This window comes from Coregonus clupeaformis, chromosome 14 (genome assembly GCF_020615455.1).
Source record: "Coregonus clupeaformis isolate EN_2021a chromosome 14, ASM2061545v1, whole genome shotgun sequence".
In the NCBI taxonomy this organism is placed as follows: Eukaryota; Metazoa; Chordata; class Actinopteri; order Salmoniformes; family Salmonidae; genus Coregonus; species Coregonus clupeaformis.
In genome coordinates, this window is record NC_059205.1 from 24,399,882 (window position 1) to 24,417,623 (window position 17,742).

At 41.7% G+C, this 17,742-nt stretch overlaps 1 protein-coding gene across 3 annotated transcripts in view; it reads right to left on the bottom strand.

Moving 5' to 3' along the window:
- Positions 1-17,742, bottom strand: part of LOC121581255 (chemokine-like protein TAFA-5) — a 242,239-nt gene that overhangs the window by 3,210 nt on the left and 221,287 nt on the right. For 2 of the 3 annotated variants that reach the window (XM_041896759.2, XM_041896761.2), the window contains exon 4: positions 10,940-11,146. In XM_041896759.2, coding sequence (XP_041752693.1) covers positions 11,138-11,146 — 9 coding nt within the window. In that variant the 3' untranslated portion in view covers positions 10,940-11,137. The remainder of the gene's footprint in view (positions 1-10,939; positions 11,147-17,742) is intronic. The other variant, XM_041896760.2, reaches the window with a different exon arrangement.

The following is a 17,742-nucleotide window of genomic DNA, read 5'->3' on the forward strand; positions in this document are numbered from 1 at the left end:
TAATACGCCCAGTGCAGCACCAGCCAACGTGGCAATTAGGTCCATTATTGATTCTGTACTGCTGCCCTGTCATTATGGCAGTGACAGTCATGCTGCCCTCTAATGGTGAAGTAGAGATTACACTGGGACTGCATTACAGTAACACAGTGGATGGAATAGGCAACAAAAGTGGTGGTATGACATGGAAATTAGCATTCATTTGTTTGTTGGTTCATTCATTTGTTGATTTGTTGATTTGTTTGTTAGTTCGATCGATCGTTCGTTCGTTAATTAATTATTCAATCCATCAATCCATCCATCGACCCATTCATTCAACACAGGCTAATGGAGAAAAAATGACAGCCTAATACAGTAGTGGCAAAGTGTCTCTGTGATATCTCAGGATAATATGAATGCAAATTACTTTAAATAGACCGCAAGCAGTGAGAGTCTGTCTGTGTTGGCTTCCCTCTTTCTTCCACTACAATATTTCTCTCACACTGGCCGTGGTAAAATATAATACTGTAAATCTTGCACACAAATCTGATCTCTATAAAAATGGAAACTGACTATTAATGTGGCAATGAATATGGGCAATTCTGACCTGTAATTAATATGTATAGGCACAGCATGATTATTGAATAGGTTTACATAGAAAATATGTTATTTCTTAATCTTATACTGTTTCTCCAGTAACAGATTCCTGATGCTTAGGAGAATACTAAAAGCAAACCTGTTGGCCAAACAGATATATTCTGCTTTAGCTGCCCAACTTTCACGGTGACCCAAAACAAGAGCATCAATGAGATGTCACTTTATTGACAATAGCACGAGGTGTAGCATTTTCACGGCACAAATGTTGATGGATGCGACAGACCTTCTGGAAAATTCAAATGGCGTGAACTACTGTGATGGCGGCCTCGCGACTAGATCTTAGGAAACTTGTTTTTTTATGTATTATTTTTTTACATAAATAGCTCAGAAAGTGTTTTGCATCATTACATACAGCCGGGAAAAACTATTGGATATCAAAGCGGCGGTAACTCACCAGCATTACGACCAGGAATACGACTTTCCCAAAGCAGATCCTATGTTTGCTTTCCCCAGGGCAACTGAACTGATTCCAGAGGCTTGCCATGGTACTCAGAGCGGCCTGCTGGTCCGACTTAGGAGGCGCGCACACCACCCACCGCTTCCAAGTATTCTACTCGCAAATGTTCAATCTTTAGTTAACAAAGTCGACGAACTACGGGCAAGGATTTCTTTCCAGAGAGACATCAAGGCCTATAACATACTCTGTTTCACAGAAACATGGCTCTCTTGGGATATTCTGTCGGAATCGGTCCAGCCAGATGGGTTCTCAGTTCATCGCGCAGACAGGAATAAATATCTCTCCGGGAAGCAGAAGGGCGGAGGTGTGTGTTTCATGATTAACAACTCGTGGTGTAATTGCAGTAACATAGAGGAACTCGAGTCCTTCTGTTCACCCGACCTGGAATATCTCACAATCAAATGCCGACCGTATTATCTCCCAAGATAATTTTATTCGGTTATAGTCACGGCCATGTATATCCCCCCTCAAACCGATATCACGACGGCCCTCAAAGAACTTCACTGGACCTTATGCAAACTGAAAACCACATATCCTGAGGCTGCATTTATTGTAGCCAGGGATTTTAACAAAGCAAATTTGAGGACTAGGCTGCCGAAGTTCTATCAACATATCGACTGTTGTACTCACGCCGCTAAAATCCTCGACCATTGCTTTTCAAACTTCCGGGATGGTTATAAGGCCCTCCTCCGCCCTCCTTTCGGCAAATCTGACCACGACTCCATTTTGCTTCTCCCTTCCTATAGGCAGAAACTCAAACAGGAAGTACCCATGCTAAGGACTATTCAACGCTGGTCTGACCAATCGGAATCCACGCTTCAAGATTGTTTTGATCACGCGGACTGGGATATGTTCCGGGTAGCTTCAAAATAATTTAGACATATACACTGAAACAGTGACTGAGTTTATCAGGAAGTGTATAGGTGATGTTGTGCCCACTGTGACTATTAAAACCTACCCTAACCAGAAACCGTGGATAGACGGCAGCATTCGCACAAATCTGAAAGCGCGAACAACCGCATTCAACCATGGCAAGATGACTGGGAATATGGCAGAATACAAACAGTGTAGCTACTCACTCCGCAAGGCAATTAAACTGGCAAAACATCAATATAGAGACAAAGTGGAGTCGCAATTCATCGGCTCAGACACAAGACGTATGTGGCTGGGTCTATAGACAATCACGGACTACAAAAAGAAAACCAGCCATGTCGCCGACACCGATGTCTCGCTTCCAGACAAGCTAAACACCTTCTTCGCCGCTTTGAGGATAACACAGTGCCACTGACAAGGTCCACTACCAAGGACTGTGGCCTCTCCTTCTCCATGGCCCGACCTGATTAAGACATTTAAGCATGTTAACCCCCGCAAGGCTGTCGGCCCAGATGGCATCCCTAGCCGCGTCCTCAGAGTATGCGCAGACCAGCTGGCTGGTGTGTTCATGGACATATTCAATCTCTCCCTTTCCCAGTCTGCTGTTCCCACATGCTTCAAGAGGGCCACCATTGTTCCTGTACCCAAGAAAGCAAAGGTAACTGAACTAAATGACTATCCCCCTGTAGCACTCACCTCTATCATGAAGTGCTTTGAGAGACTAGTCAAGGATAATATCACCTCTACCTTACCTGTCACCCTAGACCCACTTAAATTTGCTTACCACCCCAATAGATCCACAGACGATGCAATTGCCATCACACTGCAAACTGCCCTATCCCATCTGGACAAGAGGAATACCTATGTAAGAATGCTGTTCATTGACTATAGCTCAGCATTCAACACCATAGTACCCTCCAAGCTCATCATTAAGCTCGAGGCCCTGGGTCTGAACCCCGCCCTGTGCAACTGGGTCCTGGACTTCCTGACGGGCCGCCCCAGGTGGTGAAGGTAGGAAACAACATCTCCACTTCGCTGATCCTCAACACTGGGGCCCCACAAGGGTGCGTGCTCAGCGCCCTCCTGTACTCCCTGTTCACCCATGACTGCATGGCCAAGCACGCCTCCAACTCAATCATCATTGCAGACGACACAACAGTAGTAGGCTTGATTACTTGGAGGAGGTGAGGGCTCTGAGAGTGTGGTGCCAGAATAATAACCTCTCACTCAACATCAACAAAACAAAGGAGATGATCATGGACTTCAGGAAACAGCAGAGGGTGCAACTCCCTATCCACATCGACGGGACTGCAGTGGAGAAGGTGGAAAGCTTCAAGTTCCTTGGCGTACACATCACTGACAAACTGAAATGGTCCACCCACACAGACAGTGTGGTGAAGAAGGCGCATCAGAGCCTCTTCAACCTGAGGAGGCTGAAGAAATATGGCTTATCACCTAAAACCCTCACAAACTTTTACAGATGCACAATTGAGAGCAGCATCCTGTCGGGCTGTATCACCGCCTGGTACGGCTACTGCACCGCCCACAACCGCAGGGCTCTCCAGAGGGTGGTGCGGTCTGCAGAAACACTTTACCGGGGGCAAACTACCTGCCCTCCAAGACACATACAGCACCCGATGTCACAGGAAGGCCAAAAAGATAATCAAGGACATCAACCACCCGAGCCACTGCCACTTTAAGAAATGGAACACTAGTCACTTTAATAATGTTTACATATCTTGCACTACTCATCTCATATGTATATACTGCATTCTATTCTATAATATTCTTCTGTATCTTAGTCCATGCCGCTGTGTCATTAATTGTCCATATACTGTATGTATATATTCTTAAATCCCATTCCTTAATATTTTGTGTGTATTGGTTCACTCCGCTATCATCCAGAAGGCGAGGTCAGTACAGGTGCATCAAAGCTGGGGCCGAGAGAATGAAAAACAGCTTCTATCTCAAGGCCATCAGACTGTTAAATAGCCATCACTAGCACATTAGAGGCTGCTGCTGACTATTGAAATCACTGGCCACTTTAAGAAATGGAACACTAGTCACTTTAATAATGTTTACATATCTTGCACTACTCATCTCATATGTATATACTGCATTCTATTCTATAATATTCTTCTGTATCTTAGTCCATGCCGCTGTGTCATTAATTGTCCATATACTGTATGTATATATTCTTAAATCCCATTCCTTAATATTTTGTGTGTATTGGGTATATGTTGTGAAATTGTTAGATATTACTGCACTGTCGGAGCTAGAAGCACAAGCATTTCGCTACACCCGCTATAACATCTGCTAAACACGTGTATGTGACAAATAAAATTTGATTTGAAAAAATACTTTTCAGTATTTTCCTGAATAAGAAAAACAACTTATGGAAGTAAAACATGGCCTGAGGCCATCCCTTTCTCCCCTCCCCCATTCATTCATATCTCTCTCTCTCTCTCTCTCTCTCTCTCTCTCTCTCTCTCTCTCTCTCTCTCTCTCTCTCTCTCTCTCTCTCTCTCTCTCTCTCTCTCTCTCTCTCTCTCTCTCTCTCTCTCTCTCTCTCTCTCTCTCTCTCTCTCTCTCTCTCTCTCTCTCTCTCTCTCTCTCTCTCTCTCTCTCTCTCTCTCTCCCTTCTTCCCTAACTTTTTTTCATTCTTCCTCTCTCTGTCTTCCTCTCTCTCTCTTCCGCTCTCCATGTTCCTCCCTCTGGGTGTGTGTACCGAAGCAGGGGGGTTGAGAAAGACCCAGGACCCAGGACCCTTCAAGCGGAGCCAATGGATGAGACTATTACTTTCAGCCCCTGTGTGTGTGTGTGTGTGTGTGTCAGTTCTTCTATCCTAGTGGAGACCTAAAATCCCCAAAAGGATAGTAAAACAAGTAACATTCTCCCTCGTGGGGACATTTCCCACGTTCCATTGAGGACAAAGGCTATTTTAAGGTTAGGTTTAGGGTTACAATTAGGGTTAGGGTAAGGGGTTTGGGTTAGGAGTTAGGTTTAGAGTCTGGGTTAAGGTTACGGGTTAAGGTTAGAGTTAAGGTTAGGGGTTAGGAGTTAGGGTTAGGTGTTAAGGTTAGCCGTTCAGTTTAGGGTTAGGGAAAATATGATTTTGAATGTGAATACATTTTTGGGTCCCCACAAGGATAGTAAAACAAACGTGTCTGTGTGTGATGTGTTATGTGTGCATAGCACAGTAACATAGGCTGATTTGTGCCCCAAAATAGTAACCATGGGATAATATGATTTAGATTGATAAGTGACAGAGCATGTAACTAGGCCTATATTAAAGTGTCGGAGGAAGATGTGATCAAATGGTTGAGGTACTGTATGTTAGACACATTAGTATGATTTAGATTGATAATAGAGAAAGTAGGACTAGTAGAATCAGTGCATGAGGAAGATGTGATCAAATGCTACCAGGGCTGATTGAGGATCTTTATGTTAGACGTGTGTGTTTGATATTCCCCAGACACTCCCCATGTTCTCTCGGGAGAAGGAAGTTCAAAGCTATCGGTGCTGTTATCTTAATCAACTCTTTCATATTATATTTCCTCTACACATCAAATAAACAAATCCTGTTTTAAGCCCAGTGTAAATACACATCACACAGTGTACATTATATTAAGACTCTGGATAAAACATTGTTTTTGTGTACAGTACACTAGGTCTCCAGAGATCAAAGTATGAGTTTGTGTACAGCATGTTCACTTTTAATCCACTATATTGGATGAAAACATGGTCACTCAATGAGTGCATACACGGTATTGTTCCCTGGGGTACAAAAATATCAAAATACAAAAAATGTACTTTAAGAGGTACACATAATGATCTCATATGGTACTGTTAAGTACGTTTTATGGCAGGGTTTCCCAAACTCGATCATAGCACTACACAGCTGATTCAAATAACCAACTCATCATCAAGCTTTGGTTATTTGAATCAGCTGTGTAGTGCTAGGGCAAAAAACTAAACGTGCACCCGGGAGCGGGTGGGGCACCAGCACCGACTTTGGGAAACCCTGTTTTAGGGTACATGTGCGGATAAAGAGTATAATGGTACATTTTTGTACCCCATATTTTAAATATAAAGGTACAATCATCACACTCTCACTCTCAAAAAAAGGGGTACAATGTGAAAGTACATCTCTGTTTCCCAGGGTACAAACATATTTTGTGTACCCTCAATACCCTTAAATACTTACCATAAGGTACAATGTTGCATTTTTGCCAGTAAAAGGAACTACCTAACGACTTTGTCACTGAGGTGGTACCTTAAAAAGGCAAATTTGTACGATAATTATTATCATCATCATATTTTCCAGCATGCTCCACTGCAGGTTGATATGTACATTCATTGATTGATTTATCTTATGATACACAAAGATAAAAAACATACATTTTTCTAAACTAAACCAATAAGTTAGTTAGATTTTTTTGCACCCGTTACTGAAATGGTTGTTCAAGTTAAAAATTGCTTACAGTGCCTTCAGAAAGTATTCACACCCGTTGACTTTTTCTACATTTTGTTGTTTTACCACCTGAATTTAAAATTGATTAAATTGTCACTGGCCTACACACAATACCCCATAATGTCAAAGTGGAATTGTGTTTTTGGAAATTTGTACAAATGTACTAATGAAAATCTGAAATGTCTTGAGTCAATAAGTATTCAACCCCTTTCTTATGGCAATCCTAAATAAGTCCAGGAGTAAAAATGTGCTTAACAAGTCACATAATAATTTGCATGGATTCACTCTGTGTGCAATAATAGAGTTTAACATGATTTTTGAATGACTGCCTCATCTCTGTACCCCACACATAAACTGTAAGGTCACTCAGTCAAGCAGTGAATTTCAAACACAGATTCAACCACAAAGACCAGGGAGGTTTTCCAATGCCTCACAAAGAAGGGCTGCTATCGGTAAATGGGTAAAAATGAAAAAAGCAGACATTGAATATCCCTTTGAGAATGGTGAAGTATTAATTACAGGCGTCCTTCCTAACTCAGTTGCCGGAGAGGAAGGAAACCTCTCAGGCATTTCACCATGAGGACAATGGTATAGAGTATAATGGTTGTGATAGGAGAAAACTGAGGATGGATCAACACTAATAATGTAACTGACAGAGTGAAAAGAAGGAAGACTATACAGAAAAAAATATTCCAAAACATGCGTCCTGTTTGCAAAAAGGCACTAAAGTAATACTGCAAAAAATGTGGCAAAGCAATTAACTTTTTGCTCTGTATACAAAATGTTACAAGCATAGTGGTGGCTGCATCATGTTATGGATATGCTTGTAATCATTAAGGACTGGGGAGTTTTCATGGAAGAAAAAAAAAACAGAATGGAGCTAAGCACAGGTAAAATCCTAGAGGAAAACCTGGTTCAGTCTGCTTTCCAACAGACACTGGGAGATTAATTCACCTTTCAGCAGGATAATAACCTAAAACACAAGGCCAAATCTACACTGGAGTTGCTTACCAAGAACACAGTGAATGTTCCTGAGTGGCCGAGTTACAGTTTTGACCTAAATCTGCTTGAAAATATATGGCAAGACCTGAACATGGTTGTCTAGCAATGATCAACAACCAATTTTACAGAGCTTGAAGAATTTTGAAAAGAACTATGGGAAAATGTTGCACAATCCAGGTGTGGAAAGCTCTTAGAGATTTACCCAGAAAGACTCACAGCTGTATTCTCTGCCAAAGGTGCTTCTACAAAGTATTGACTCAAGGGTGTGACTACTTATGTAAATTAGATATTTCTGTATTCATGTTTTTACTTTGTCATTATGGGTATTTTCCATTTTGAATTCAGGCACTAAAAGAACTAAATGTGGAATAAGTCAAGGGGTATGAATACTTTCTGAAGGCACTGTAGGTAGTCTCCTCACACTGTTTCTAACCCTGACAGTCATTATGAATGCAGGTTGCAGATTAATAAAAATTCCAACTGTTGGATATCCTAAAGTTGGCTGGATTCCAATAGGAATTACAAATCACTTTGCAAACCAGCATAATGTGACTTGAAAGTAGGATTGCAAAATTCTCATAAATTTCATAGGCTTTCCAGAAATCCCGGTTGGAAGATTCCTGGAAGTGGGAGGGAATATGAAGAAAATCCTTCAACCATGATTTTTAGAAAATCTCTGAATTTTGCTTAACTACTTGCAAGGTCTGATGTGGACTGTAATATATGAATTTCAGGCCATTGTGTTAGGGTACATTTGGCCTCAAAATAAGGCCTTATGAGATATGTAATGTATTAATTTAATTATAATATACACCAAGGAACTCACTTGCTGAAGGCCACAGGACTGAAAATGAACTAATTCTACAACCATGTCTCTGTCACTAACAAATATAGTCATGGATGGTAACTCTACAATTCACTCAAAAAGGCAATGCACACTGGGAAATTATATTGGAAGAACGACTTAGTGGGGGCGTGGCTTTCAGATAGTTATTTTTGGCTACCCGTGAGTGGAAGTGCTGTACCAGTTTAAGTGGTCAATGTTAGAGGTCAATTTTTGTCACTTACAAGGAACAAAAAAAGGTACTATCTGAGGTATGAACTGGGGTACATTTATGTATCTAAAAGTACAAAGGAGGGTACCACTCCAGTGACAAACGGTTGTACTACTTTAGGAACAAATCTAAACCTTTATTTTTGAGTGTAGGTAGCATAGTAAGTTGGCTATTTCTGCTCTTCTATACAGTATCATCTCACTCACCACTTAAGGTTTATGTCTGTAAGGCTGTTCAGCCCACGTAGCTACAATTAGTCTGAACCTAGACATGCAGTAGTGTCTGAGATACATACAGTGAGGGAAAAAAGTATTTTTACCCCTGCTGATCAGTATATAATTTTAATGGTAGGTTTATTTGAACAGTGAAAGACAGAATAACAACAACAAAAATCCAGAAAAACGCATGTCAAAAAATTGATTTGCATTTTAATGTGGGAAATAAGTATTTGACCCCCTCTCAATCAGAAATATATTTTATACAGGTAACGATCTGAGATTAGGAGCACACTCTTAAAGGGAGTGCTCCTAATCTCAGTTTGTTACATGTATAAAAGACACCTGTCCACAGAAGCAATCAATCAATCAGATTCCAAACTCTCCACCATGGCCAAGACCAAAGAGCTCTCCAAGGATGTCAGGGACAAGATTGTAGACCTACACAAGGCTGGAATGGGCTACAAGACCATCGACAAGCAGCTTGGTGAGAAGGTGACAACAGTTGGTGCGATTATTCGCAAATGAAAGAAACACAAAATAACTTTCAATCTCCCTCGGCCTGGGGCTCCATGCAAGATCTCACCTCGTGGAGTTGCAATGATCATGAGAACGGTGAGGAATCAGCCCAGAACTACACGGGAGGATCTTGTCAATGATCTCAAGGTAGCTGGGACCATAGTCACCAAGAAAACAATTGGTAACACACTACGCCGTGAAGGACTGAAATCCTGCAGCGCCCGCAAGGTCCCCCTGCTCAGGAAAGCACAAATACAGGCCCGTCTGAAGTTTGCCAATGAACATCTGAATGATTCAGAGGAGAACTGGGTGAAAGTGTTGTGGTCAGATGAGACCAAAATCGAGCTCTTTGCCATCAACTCAACTCGCCGTGTTTGGAGGAGGAGGAATGCTGCCTATGACCCCAAGAACACCATCCCCACCGTCAAACATGGAGGCGGAAACATTATGCTTTGGGGGTGTTTTTCTGATAAGGGGACTGGACAACTTCACCGCATCAAAGGGACGATGGACGGGGCCAAGTACCGTCAAATCTTGGGTGAGAACCTCCTTCCCTCAGCCATGGCATTGAAAATGGGTTGTGGATGGGTATTCCAGCATGACAATGACCCAAAACACACGGCCAAAGCAACAAAGGAGTGGCTCAAGAAGAAGCACATTGAGGTCCTGGAGTGGCCTAGCCAGTCTCCAGACCTTAATCCCATAGAAAATCTGTGGAGGGAGCTGAAGGTTCGAGTTGCCAAACGTGTGCCTCGAAACCTTAATGACTCCTGAGATGTGTGCAAACCTGGTGGCCAACTACAAGAAACGTGTGACCTCTGTGATTGCCAACAAGGGTTTTGCCACCAAGTACTAAGTCATGTTTTGCAGAGGGGTCAAATACTTATTTCCCTCATTAAAATGCAAATCAATTCATAACATTTTTTACATGCATTTTTCTGGATTTTTTTGTTGTTATTCTGTCTCTCACTGTTCAAATAAACCTATCATGAACATTATAGATTGATCATGTCTTTGTCAGTGGGCAAACATACAAAATCAGCAGGGGATCAAATAAGTTTTTCCCTCACTGTATAGGATGGATGAATCAACAGACAGTAAACATAAACAAAACATAAACCGACACTGAGACTATCGACTGTACAGTTTGTCCTTTACAAATAATATTGTGAAATAGCACTGTCTTGCTTTACAACTGGCTTCAGGCATTTTCATCTCAAGATAAGTAAAATTTACTATGAGACTTCTCTTTTTCATCAAAACATACTGGCAGTATCTAGACCAGTCTATATGGCGCCTGGTTGTATACTGTGTGTGTGTGCGTCTCGTTCAATCCTCTGTGTGGATACAAGGCTCTGTATTGGATGTAATACTTTAAAAACAACATATAAAGTATGTCAATATAATGGTACAGAACTCAATGGCTCTTCCTAATACTATACACATTGATTTTTTGTTGTTGCAAAACGGACAGTGGGGTCCTTTGAGCTCAAGGCGTGGAGTTTCCACACTTCCATAGAAATAGAATTGCAACACTAATGTACAAGATCATATTATTACCATTATTATTATCTTAGTGCACACTTGTCAACATCATGCTGCAATACTATTAATCTGTCAGAATCATAAAAACAACATTGGTTTGGTTAGATGTTTGTTTTCCCATTATGTTTTGATGCCGATTCTTGTGTTGATGGATTTATTCTGTACCTTACTTTGTGGATAATACCCAGCATGGTTTAGAGTTGGTTGTGTAGGTTGTTCATGTCTGTAGTAATGGACAGGTGGTGGTGGTTGGGGGTGTGGGGTTGGTGGTGTGGGCTGAGGCTGTCTGTCAGGTTTCATCAATGCTCTCCTCCGCCATGGTACTGTCAGAGGAATGGAGGACCCACAGCGACTCCAGTCACGTCATAGAGCCTGGAGGGAAATCACAGAGAGGAGGAGGGAAGAAGTCATTTTGTACTTCTGGTAACTTTTTCAAACCAGAGTGTTACCACAATTGAATAGAATTAGAGCAATATGCCCTACAGGTCAAACGCCTACTGTGCAGCTACCGTAAAGAATAATACAGTAACACAAAAATCAATGTGAGATCTCTCCACAAGTTTTCCAAACCATAAAATACTTTTCAAAATGGAGGAGGTGATGTGTGTGTGAAAGTAAGTATGTGTGTGTGTGCATCATTACTGTGTGTGTGAGCGTGAGGTTATGTGTCTCTCTCTAGCTAATGGTTTGAAGCGTGCACGGCTCCTCCATGCAGTCTCAGACTAGGGAGGGAGGCTTGGCAGTGGTGGCTAATGGTTTGCAGCGGCTGAGTCTGTTGCATGGCAGTCGGAGCATCTGTCCTCTCCGCTGTGATTCTGTTAAAGCCTCAACTGGATGTGTCCTGCACGGCATGCCAGCCGTGTGTGTGTGTGTTCTGTAGTACCAGCCAGGCCCAAAGGGATAAATTACACAGCAAGGCAAGGCAGGCCGTATCATATCAAACCCTGCACTACCAGCACCACACCGCCGGGGCTCCCTCCAGTACCCACAGCCTACAGTACTATACAGCCTCTTTAATGAGTTAGCTAGGACTTGGACTATGGATTCTGGTCACCACAGTCATACAGTACAAATACACTCCAAGAAAAACGAGAACACCTTTTTTTCTAAGAGGGTAGTGTGTGCGAATATAAACGTACACACATACACACGTACACGCATGGTTTCCCACCCACCCACATGCAGTCTATTCAAATACCCACACACACGCACGCACGCGCAACCACACGTTTCTTTTACAATCCTTGTTGGGACCAAAAAAATTATTCCCATTCAAAATCATATTTTCCCTAAACCTGAACCTAACCCTAACCTTAACCCTAACCCTAACACCCTAACCCTAAAACTAAAACTAAAACTAAACCTAACTCCTAAACCTAACCCTTAACACCTAACCCTAATTCTAACTCTAACCCTCATATTTACCCTAACCCTAAACCTAACTCCTAAGCCTAAAAAATAATTTTCCTTGTGCCGAAATGTCCCAAATGTTATCCTTGTTTTACTTTCCTTGTGAGGACTACACACGCACACGCACACAAACACGCACACACACACACACACACACACACACACACACACACACACACACACACACATACACACACACATACACACACACACACAAGAAGAACACCAAGAAGAGGTAACACCCCCAGACTCCATTAAGACGGTGGGATCACCCTTTCCTCCCAATCTCCTCAGTCCTAACACACTGAGTCCTTCACTTCCTTGATTAGCAACCCCTCCACTCCACGTCTGCTGCTGTGAAACAGCCCTGATTACAGTGTGGTGCATAATCACAGGCTTTCTCTCAGTGGATGCCACCGACACCACTCTCTATTCTGTAGTTAAATACCCCAATCAGGAGCGAGTTAATGGATTCACTGATTTAAATCATCATCCGCCACTTAAGAGGCTACCCCTCTATGTATGGTATAATCAGTGTGTGTGTGTGTGTGTGTGTGTGTGTGTGTGTGTGTGTGTGTGTGTGTGTGTGTATGTGTGTGTGTGTGTGTGTGTGTGTGTGTGTGTGTGTGTGTGTGTGTGTGTGTGTGTGTGTGTGTGTGTGTGTGTGTGTGTGTGTGTGTGTGTGTGTGTGTGTGTGTGTGTGCGTGCGTGCGTGCGTGCATGCGTTTGTGTGTGTGTTTTAGTTTATTAGGATCTGCATTAGCTACTGCACATGCAGCAGCTACTCTTCCTGGGGTCCACATAAAAGTACAAATACATGACAGTTATAGACATAGTTATAGTGTGTGTAGAATCATTGTGTGAAGACGAGAAGTAGCAAGTGCCGTTTAGGCCGACAAAGGAAAGTGTGTGTGTGTTTGTTGTGTTAAATCGTTTTCACTGAGTCAGGTAGTTCAATTGAGACATGCCTCACTCTTGATTTTTTTTTGTCAATGTTTGTTCTAAACGGAACTTAAAGTCTGAACAAATCTTTTAGAAATGTGTTGTATAACAAGTGAGTGTTTCGGTAGAGCTTTGAGGGATAGATTTTACCTGAGGAAGTGTAAACATTAATGTGCAGGGCTTGGATATACTGTATACTGCACTGTTGTATGCACCTCAAGAACCACTGCATGGTGTTCCAAAGACAAAAATTATCTTGAGAAGGCGATTTTCCGCCAGGAGAAAGCAAGTTCTCTTGAAAACCTCAGCCTTCTCACAAACGTAACAGGGTCCAGAACCATGAAAGACAATGGTCACTACTTGATGTGCTCCAATTTGAAAAATTACTGGAATGTATCTGTCAGACTGATGGGCTCAAGCTTTTTCTTTCCCCTTCTCGTCTCTTTCTCCCTCTCATATTTTGCTTTCTCCCAAACTCTTTGAATTGTTCATCCTATTAAATTGTCAATAAATATCTTCAGATATAACCTAAGGTGATTCTTCTCTCCCTTTAACTTATTTTTCACAGCATGCATTTGCTCCCCGTGATAAGAAAGAGAGAGAGAGGGAGACAGTTTTCTCTGTTTTATCTGCCAGTACAATGGACGAAACAATAATGTGAAGTATCCAGAGAGAGAGAGAGAGAGAGAGAGAGAGAGAGATAGAGAGAGAGAGAGAGAGAGAGAGAGAGAGAGAGAGAGAGAGAGAGAGAGAGAGAGAGAGAGAGAGAGAGAGAGAGAGAGAGAACATAAACTTTATATTTGACAAATTAGCCTCCTTGGCTAATCTAAAGAAACATAAGAGCAAACCAAAAAGAATAGAAAATGAAAAATGGTTTGATAATGTTTTAAAAAATCTAAGAAAGTCATTGAGAAATATATCTAATCAAAAACACAAACAACAAAAATATACGCCTTCAATATGGGGAAACACTAAAGCAATACAAACACAGCCTAAGAACAAAAAAGGAACAGCACATTAGAAATCAGCTGGATGTAATTGAGGAATCCATAGAATCAAACCACTTCTGGGAGAATTTGAATAAATTAAACAAACCTCATAATGAAGAATTGGCTATCCAAAATTGGGATATGTGGAGAAATCACTTTGCAAACCTTTACAGCAATATAACAAAAAGCCCAGAATAACAAGATATACAAGAACATTTACAAATCTTTGAATCAGCAGTCGAAGATTATCAGAATCCTGTGGATACCCCAATTACAGAACAAGAATTATTGGAAAAACCCAAAAAGGCCTGTGGTGCTAATGGTATTTTAAATGAAATGATAAAATATACAGACCACAAATTCAAACTGGCTATACTCAAACTCTTCAACATTATCCTAACTGCAGGTATTTTCCCCGATATTTGGAACCAAGGACTGATCACACCAATTTATAAAATTGGAGACAAATTTGACCCAAATAATTACAGAGGAATTTGCGTTAACAGCAACTTGGGGAAAATTCTCTGCAGTATCATAAACAGCAGACTACATAATTTCCTTGATGAACACAATGTCCTAAGCAGAAGCCAGATTGGATTTGTAAAAAATTATCGTACAACAGACCACATTTACACCCTCCACACTCTAATTGACAACAAATAAACCAAAACAGAGGCAAAATCTACTCGTGTTTTGTAGACTTCAAGAAAGCATTTGATTCAATATGGCACAAAGGTCTATTTTACAAACTAATAGAAAGTGGTATTGGAGGGAAAACATATGATGTTATTAAATCAATGTACACTAAAAACAAATGTGCGGTTAAAATCGGCAACAATCAAACAGACTTCTTCTCTCAGGGACGTGGAGTGAAACAGGGCTGCCCAATAAGTCCAACACTATTTAACATCTACATTGGCAAAAACATTAGAAAAACATTAGAAGAATCGGCAGCACCTGGTCTCAACCTACACAACACTGAAATCAAGTGTCAGCTGTACGCAGATTACCTGGTGCTACTGTCTCCCACTAAGGAGGGGTTACAGCAGCATCTAGATCATCTGCACAGGTTCTGTCAGACCTGGGCCCTGACCGTTAATCTAAGAAAATACGAAAATAATGATATTCCAAAAAAGGTCCGGAAATCAGGATGACAAATATACATTCTATTTGGACACAGTTCTATTAGAACACACCAAAAATTACACGTATCTAGGACTAAATATCAGCAACACAGGTAGCTTTCACATGGCTGTGAATGAGCTGAGAGACAAAGCAAGAAGAGCATTCAATGCCATTTAAAGGAAAATTAAATCGAAATTCCAATTTGAATCTGGCTCAACATTTTCCAATCAGTTATAGAACCAATTGCTCTATATGGCAGCGAAGTATGGGGTCCGCTCTCCAATACTGGGACAAAACATCCAGTTTTGCAAGACTGTATTTCAAGTGCAAAGAACAACTCCAAATAACGCATGTAGAGCAGAATTGGGCCAATACCCCCTCCTTATTCAAATAGAAAAAAGAGCCATCAAATTTTACAACCATCTAAAAACAAGTGAACACAGCTCTACTATGTCAAGAGATGAAACAAGAGAATAGTCCCCTCAGCCAGCTGGTTCTGAGGCTCAGTTCACTAACCAAAACCAACCTCATAGAGCCTCAGGACAGCACTCAGAAAATCTGGCCCAACCAAATCATCACAAAGCAAAAAGAAAAAAAATATCACCTATTGGAAAGACACCACAAAAAATCAAAGTAAACTTCAATGCTATTTGGCTCTAAACAGACAGTACATGGTGGCAGACTATCTGACCACTGTGACTGATAGAAAACTGAGGAAAACAATGACTAGGTACAGACTCAGTGAGCACAGTCTGGCTATAGAGACCGGTCGTCACAAGCAAACCTGGCTGCCCAGAGAGGACAGGCTGTGCTCACTCTGCCCCCGGGGAGAGGTAGAGACAGAGCTGCATTTCCTATTACATTGTGAAAAATACTCAGACCTAAGAGAATCTTTCTTTCCCAAAATGTTCATTCAGTACAAAGAATTTGAAACTATAAAATATTTATTGGGTGAAAAGCAAAAATTTGCCAAATGTGTTTCCTCCTGCCACAACCTGAGGGACAGCCAGTCCCTCATTTCCACTACTACTATTATTATTGCTGTTGGTCCCACCATTTGTGTTATATGTATACTTTGACAATGTACATAATTTAACTTGCCATGCCAATAAAGTCTATTGAATTGAATTGAATTGAGAGAGAGCGAGAGAGAGAGAGAGAGAGAGAGAGAGAGAGAGAGAGAGAGAGAGAGAGAGAGAGAGAGAGAGAGAGAGAGAGAGAGGGGTTATTTTGACCCTTGGTTATTGTTGTTACTGTTGTCCTGTTGACAATATTGATTATTATAATTTTAATTATGTTAATAGTGTAAATATCCAAAGTAAGCTTAGGCAATATGTGCATTGTTACGTCATGCCAATAAAGCAAATGGAATTGAATTGAGAGCGAGCGAGCGAGCGAGCGAGAGAGAGAGAGAGAGAGAGAGAGAGAGAGAGAGAGAGAGAGAGAGAGAGAGAGAGAGAGAGAGAGAGAGAGAGAGAGAGAGAGAGAGAGAGAGAGAGAGAGAAAGAGAGAGAGAGAGAGAGAGAGAGAGAGAGAGAGAGAGAGAGAGAGAGAGAGAGAGAGAGAGAGAGAGAGAGAGAGAGAGGGAGAGAGAGAGAGAGAGAGAAAGAGCAAGCAATAAACAATTTAGCTTAAATACATTTTGCTGAAAGGTATCAAGGATGACTGCTGAAACTAATATTATTTCATCATCAGAGAGATGTTGTTAGGCCTACTGCTGCTAGGTAGCTCTCTCTCTGCTCTCCCCCTCCCCTCTGTCTGTCCTTGATTGCAGGAGTGAAGTCTGGTGTGCGGGAGTCAGGGTTCCAGCTGCAGCTCATTCACCATAATCACCTCAGCCTTTAAGACCCGGTCAAACTTTCCACTCATCGTCAGATCATAGTCAAGACAACCATGTTAGTCTCGCTGCCGACTCAACCTGTCTGTTTTCGCTCTTGTGTTTTTTGGACTGTTTATTTACTTTTTCTCCTGTGCCACAGATATTTGGAACCTGACTCCTGCCTCCGCTTCACTCCTGCCACCACCATCCTGCTCTCCACTATCGGGCCTCTCCTTTGGACTCACCACGGACACTAGGACATTACGGTACCACACCTGCCCTGACCTGGATCTGTACCCTCCCTGTAACCTGGACTTGCTCTTCCCCATTTATTGGAAACCTGGACTATTGAACATTATAATAAACCTGTTAAAACTTCTCTGGCTTGGTGTACTTGTCTGCATTTGGGTTCTATCCAGTTAAATCATAACAGTATGATCTGACCAACATGAACCCAGCAGACAGTAGCTCGGATACCATCCCAGAATTTCTCTGTTAGTGCGCTGATTGACTCTGGTGCCGACGAAAGCTTTTTGGATAGAGAGTGGGCTCAACAAATGGATTTGGAGACTGTTCCTATGGACTGTCCGCTGCAGGCTAAGGGTCTAAATGGACAATTGTTGACCCGCATTACCCATCAGACTGTTCCTGTTTGTCTTAGAGTGTCGGGAAATCATCAGGAG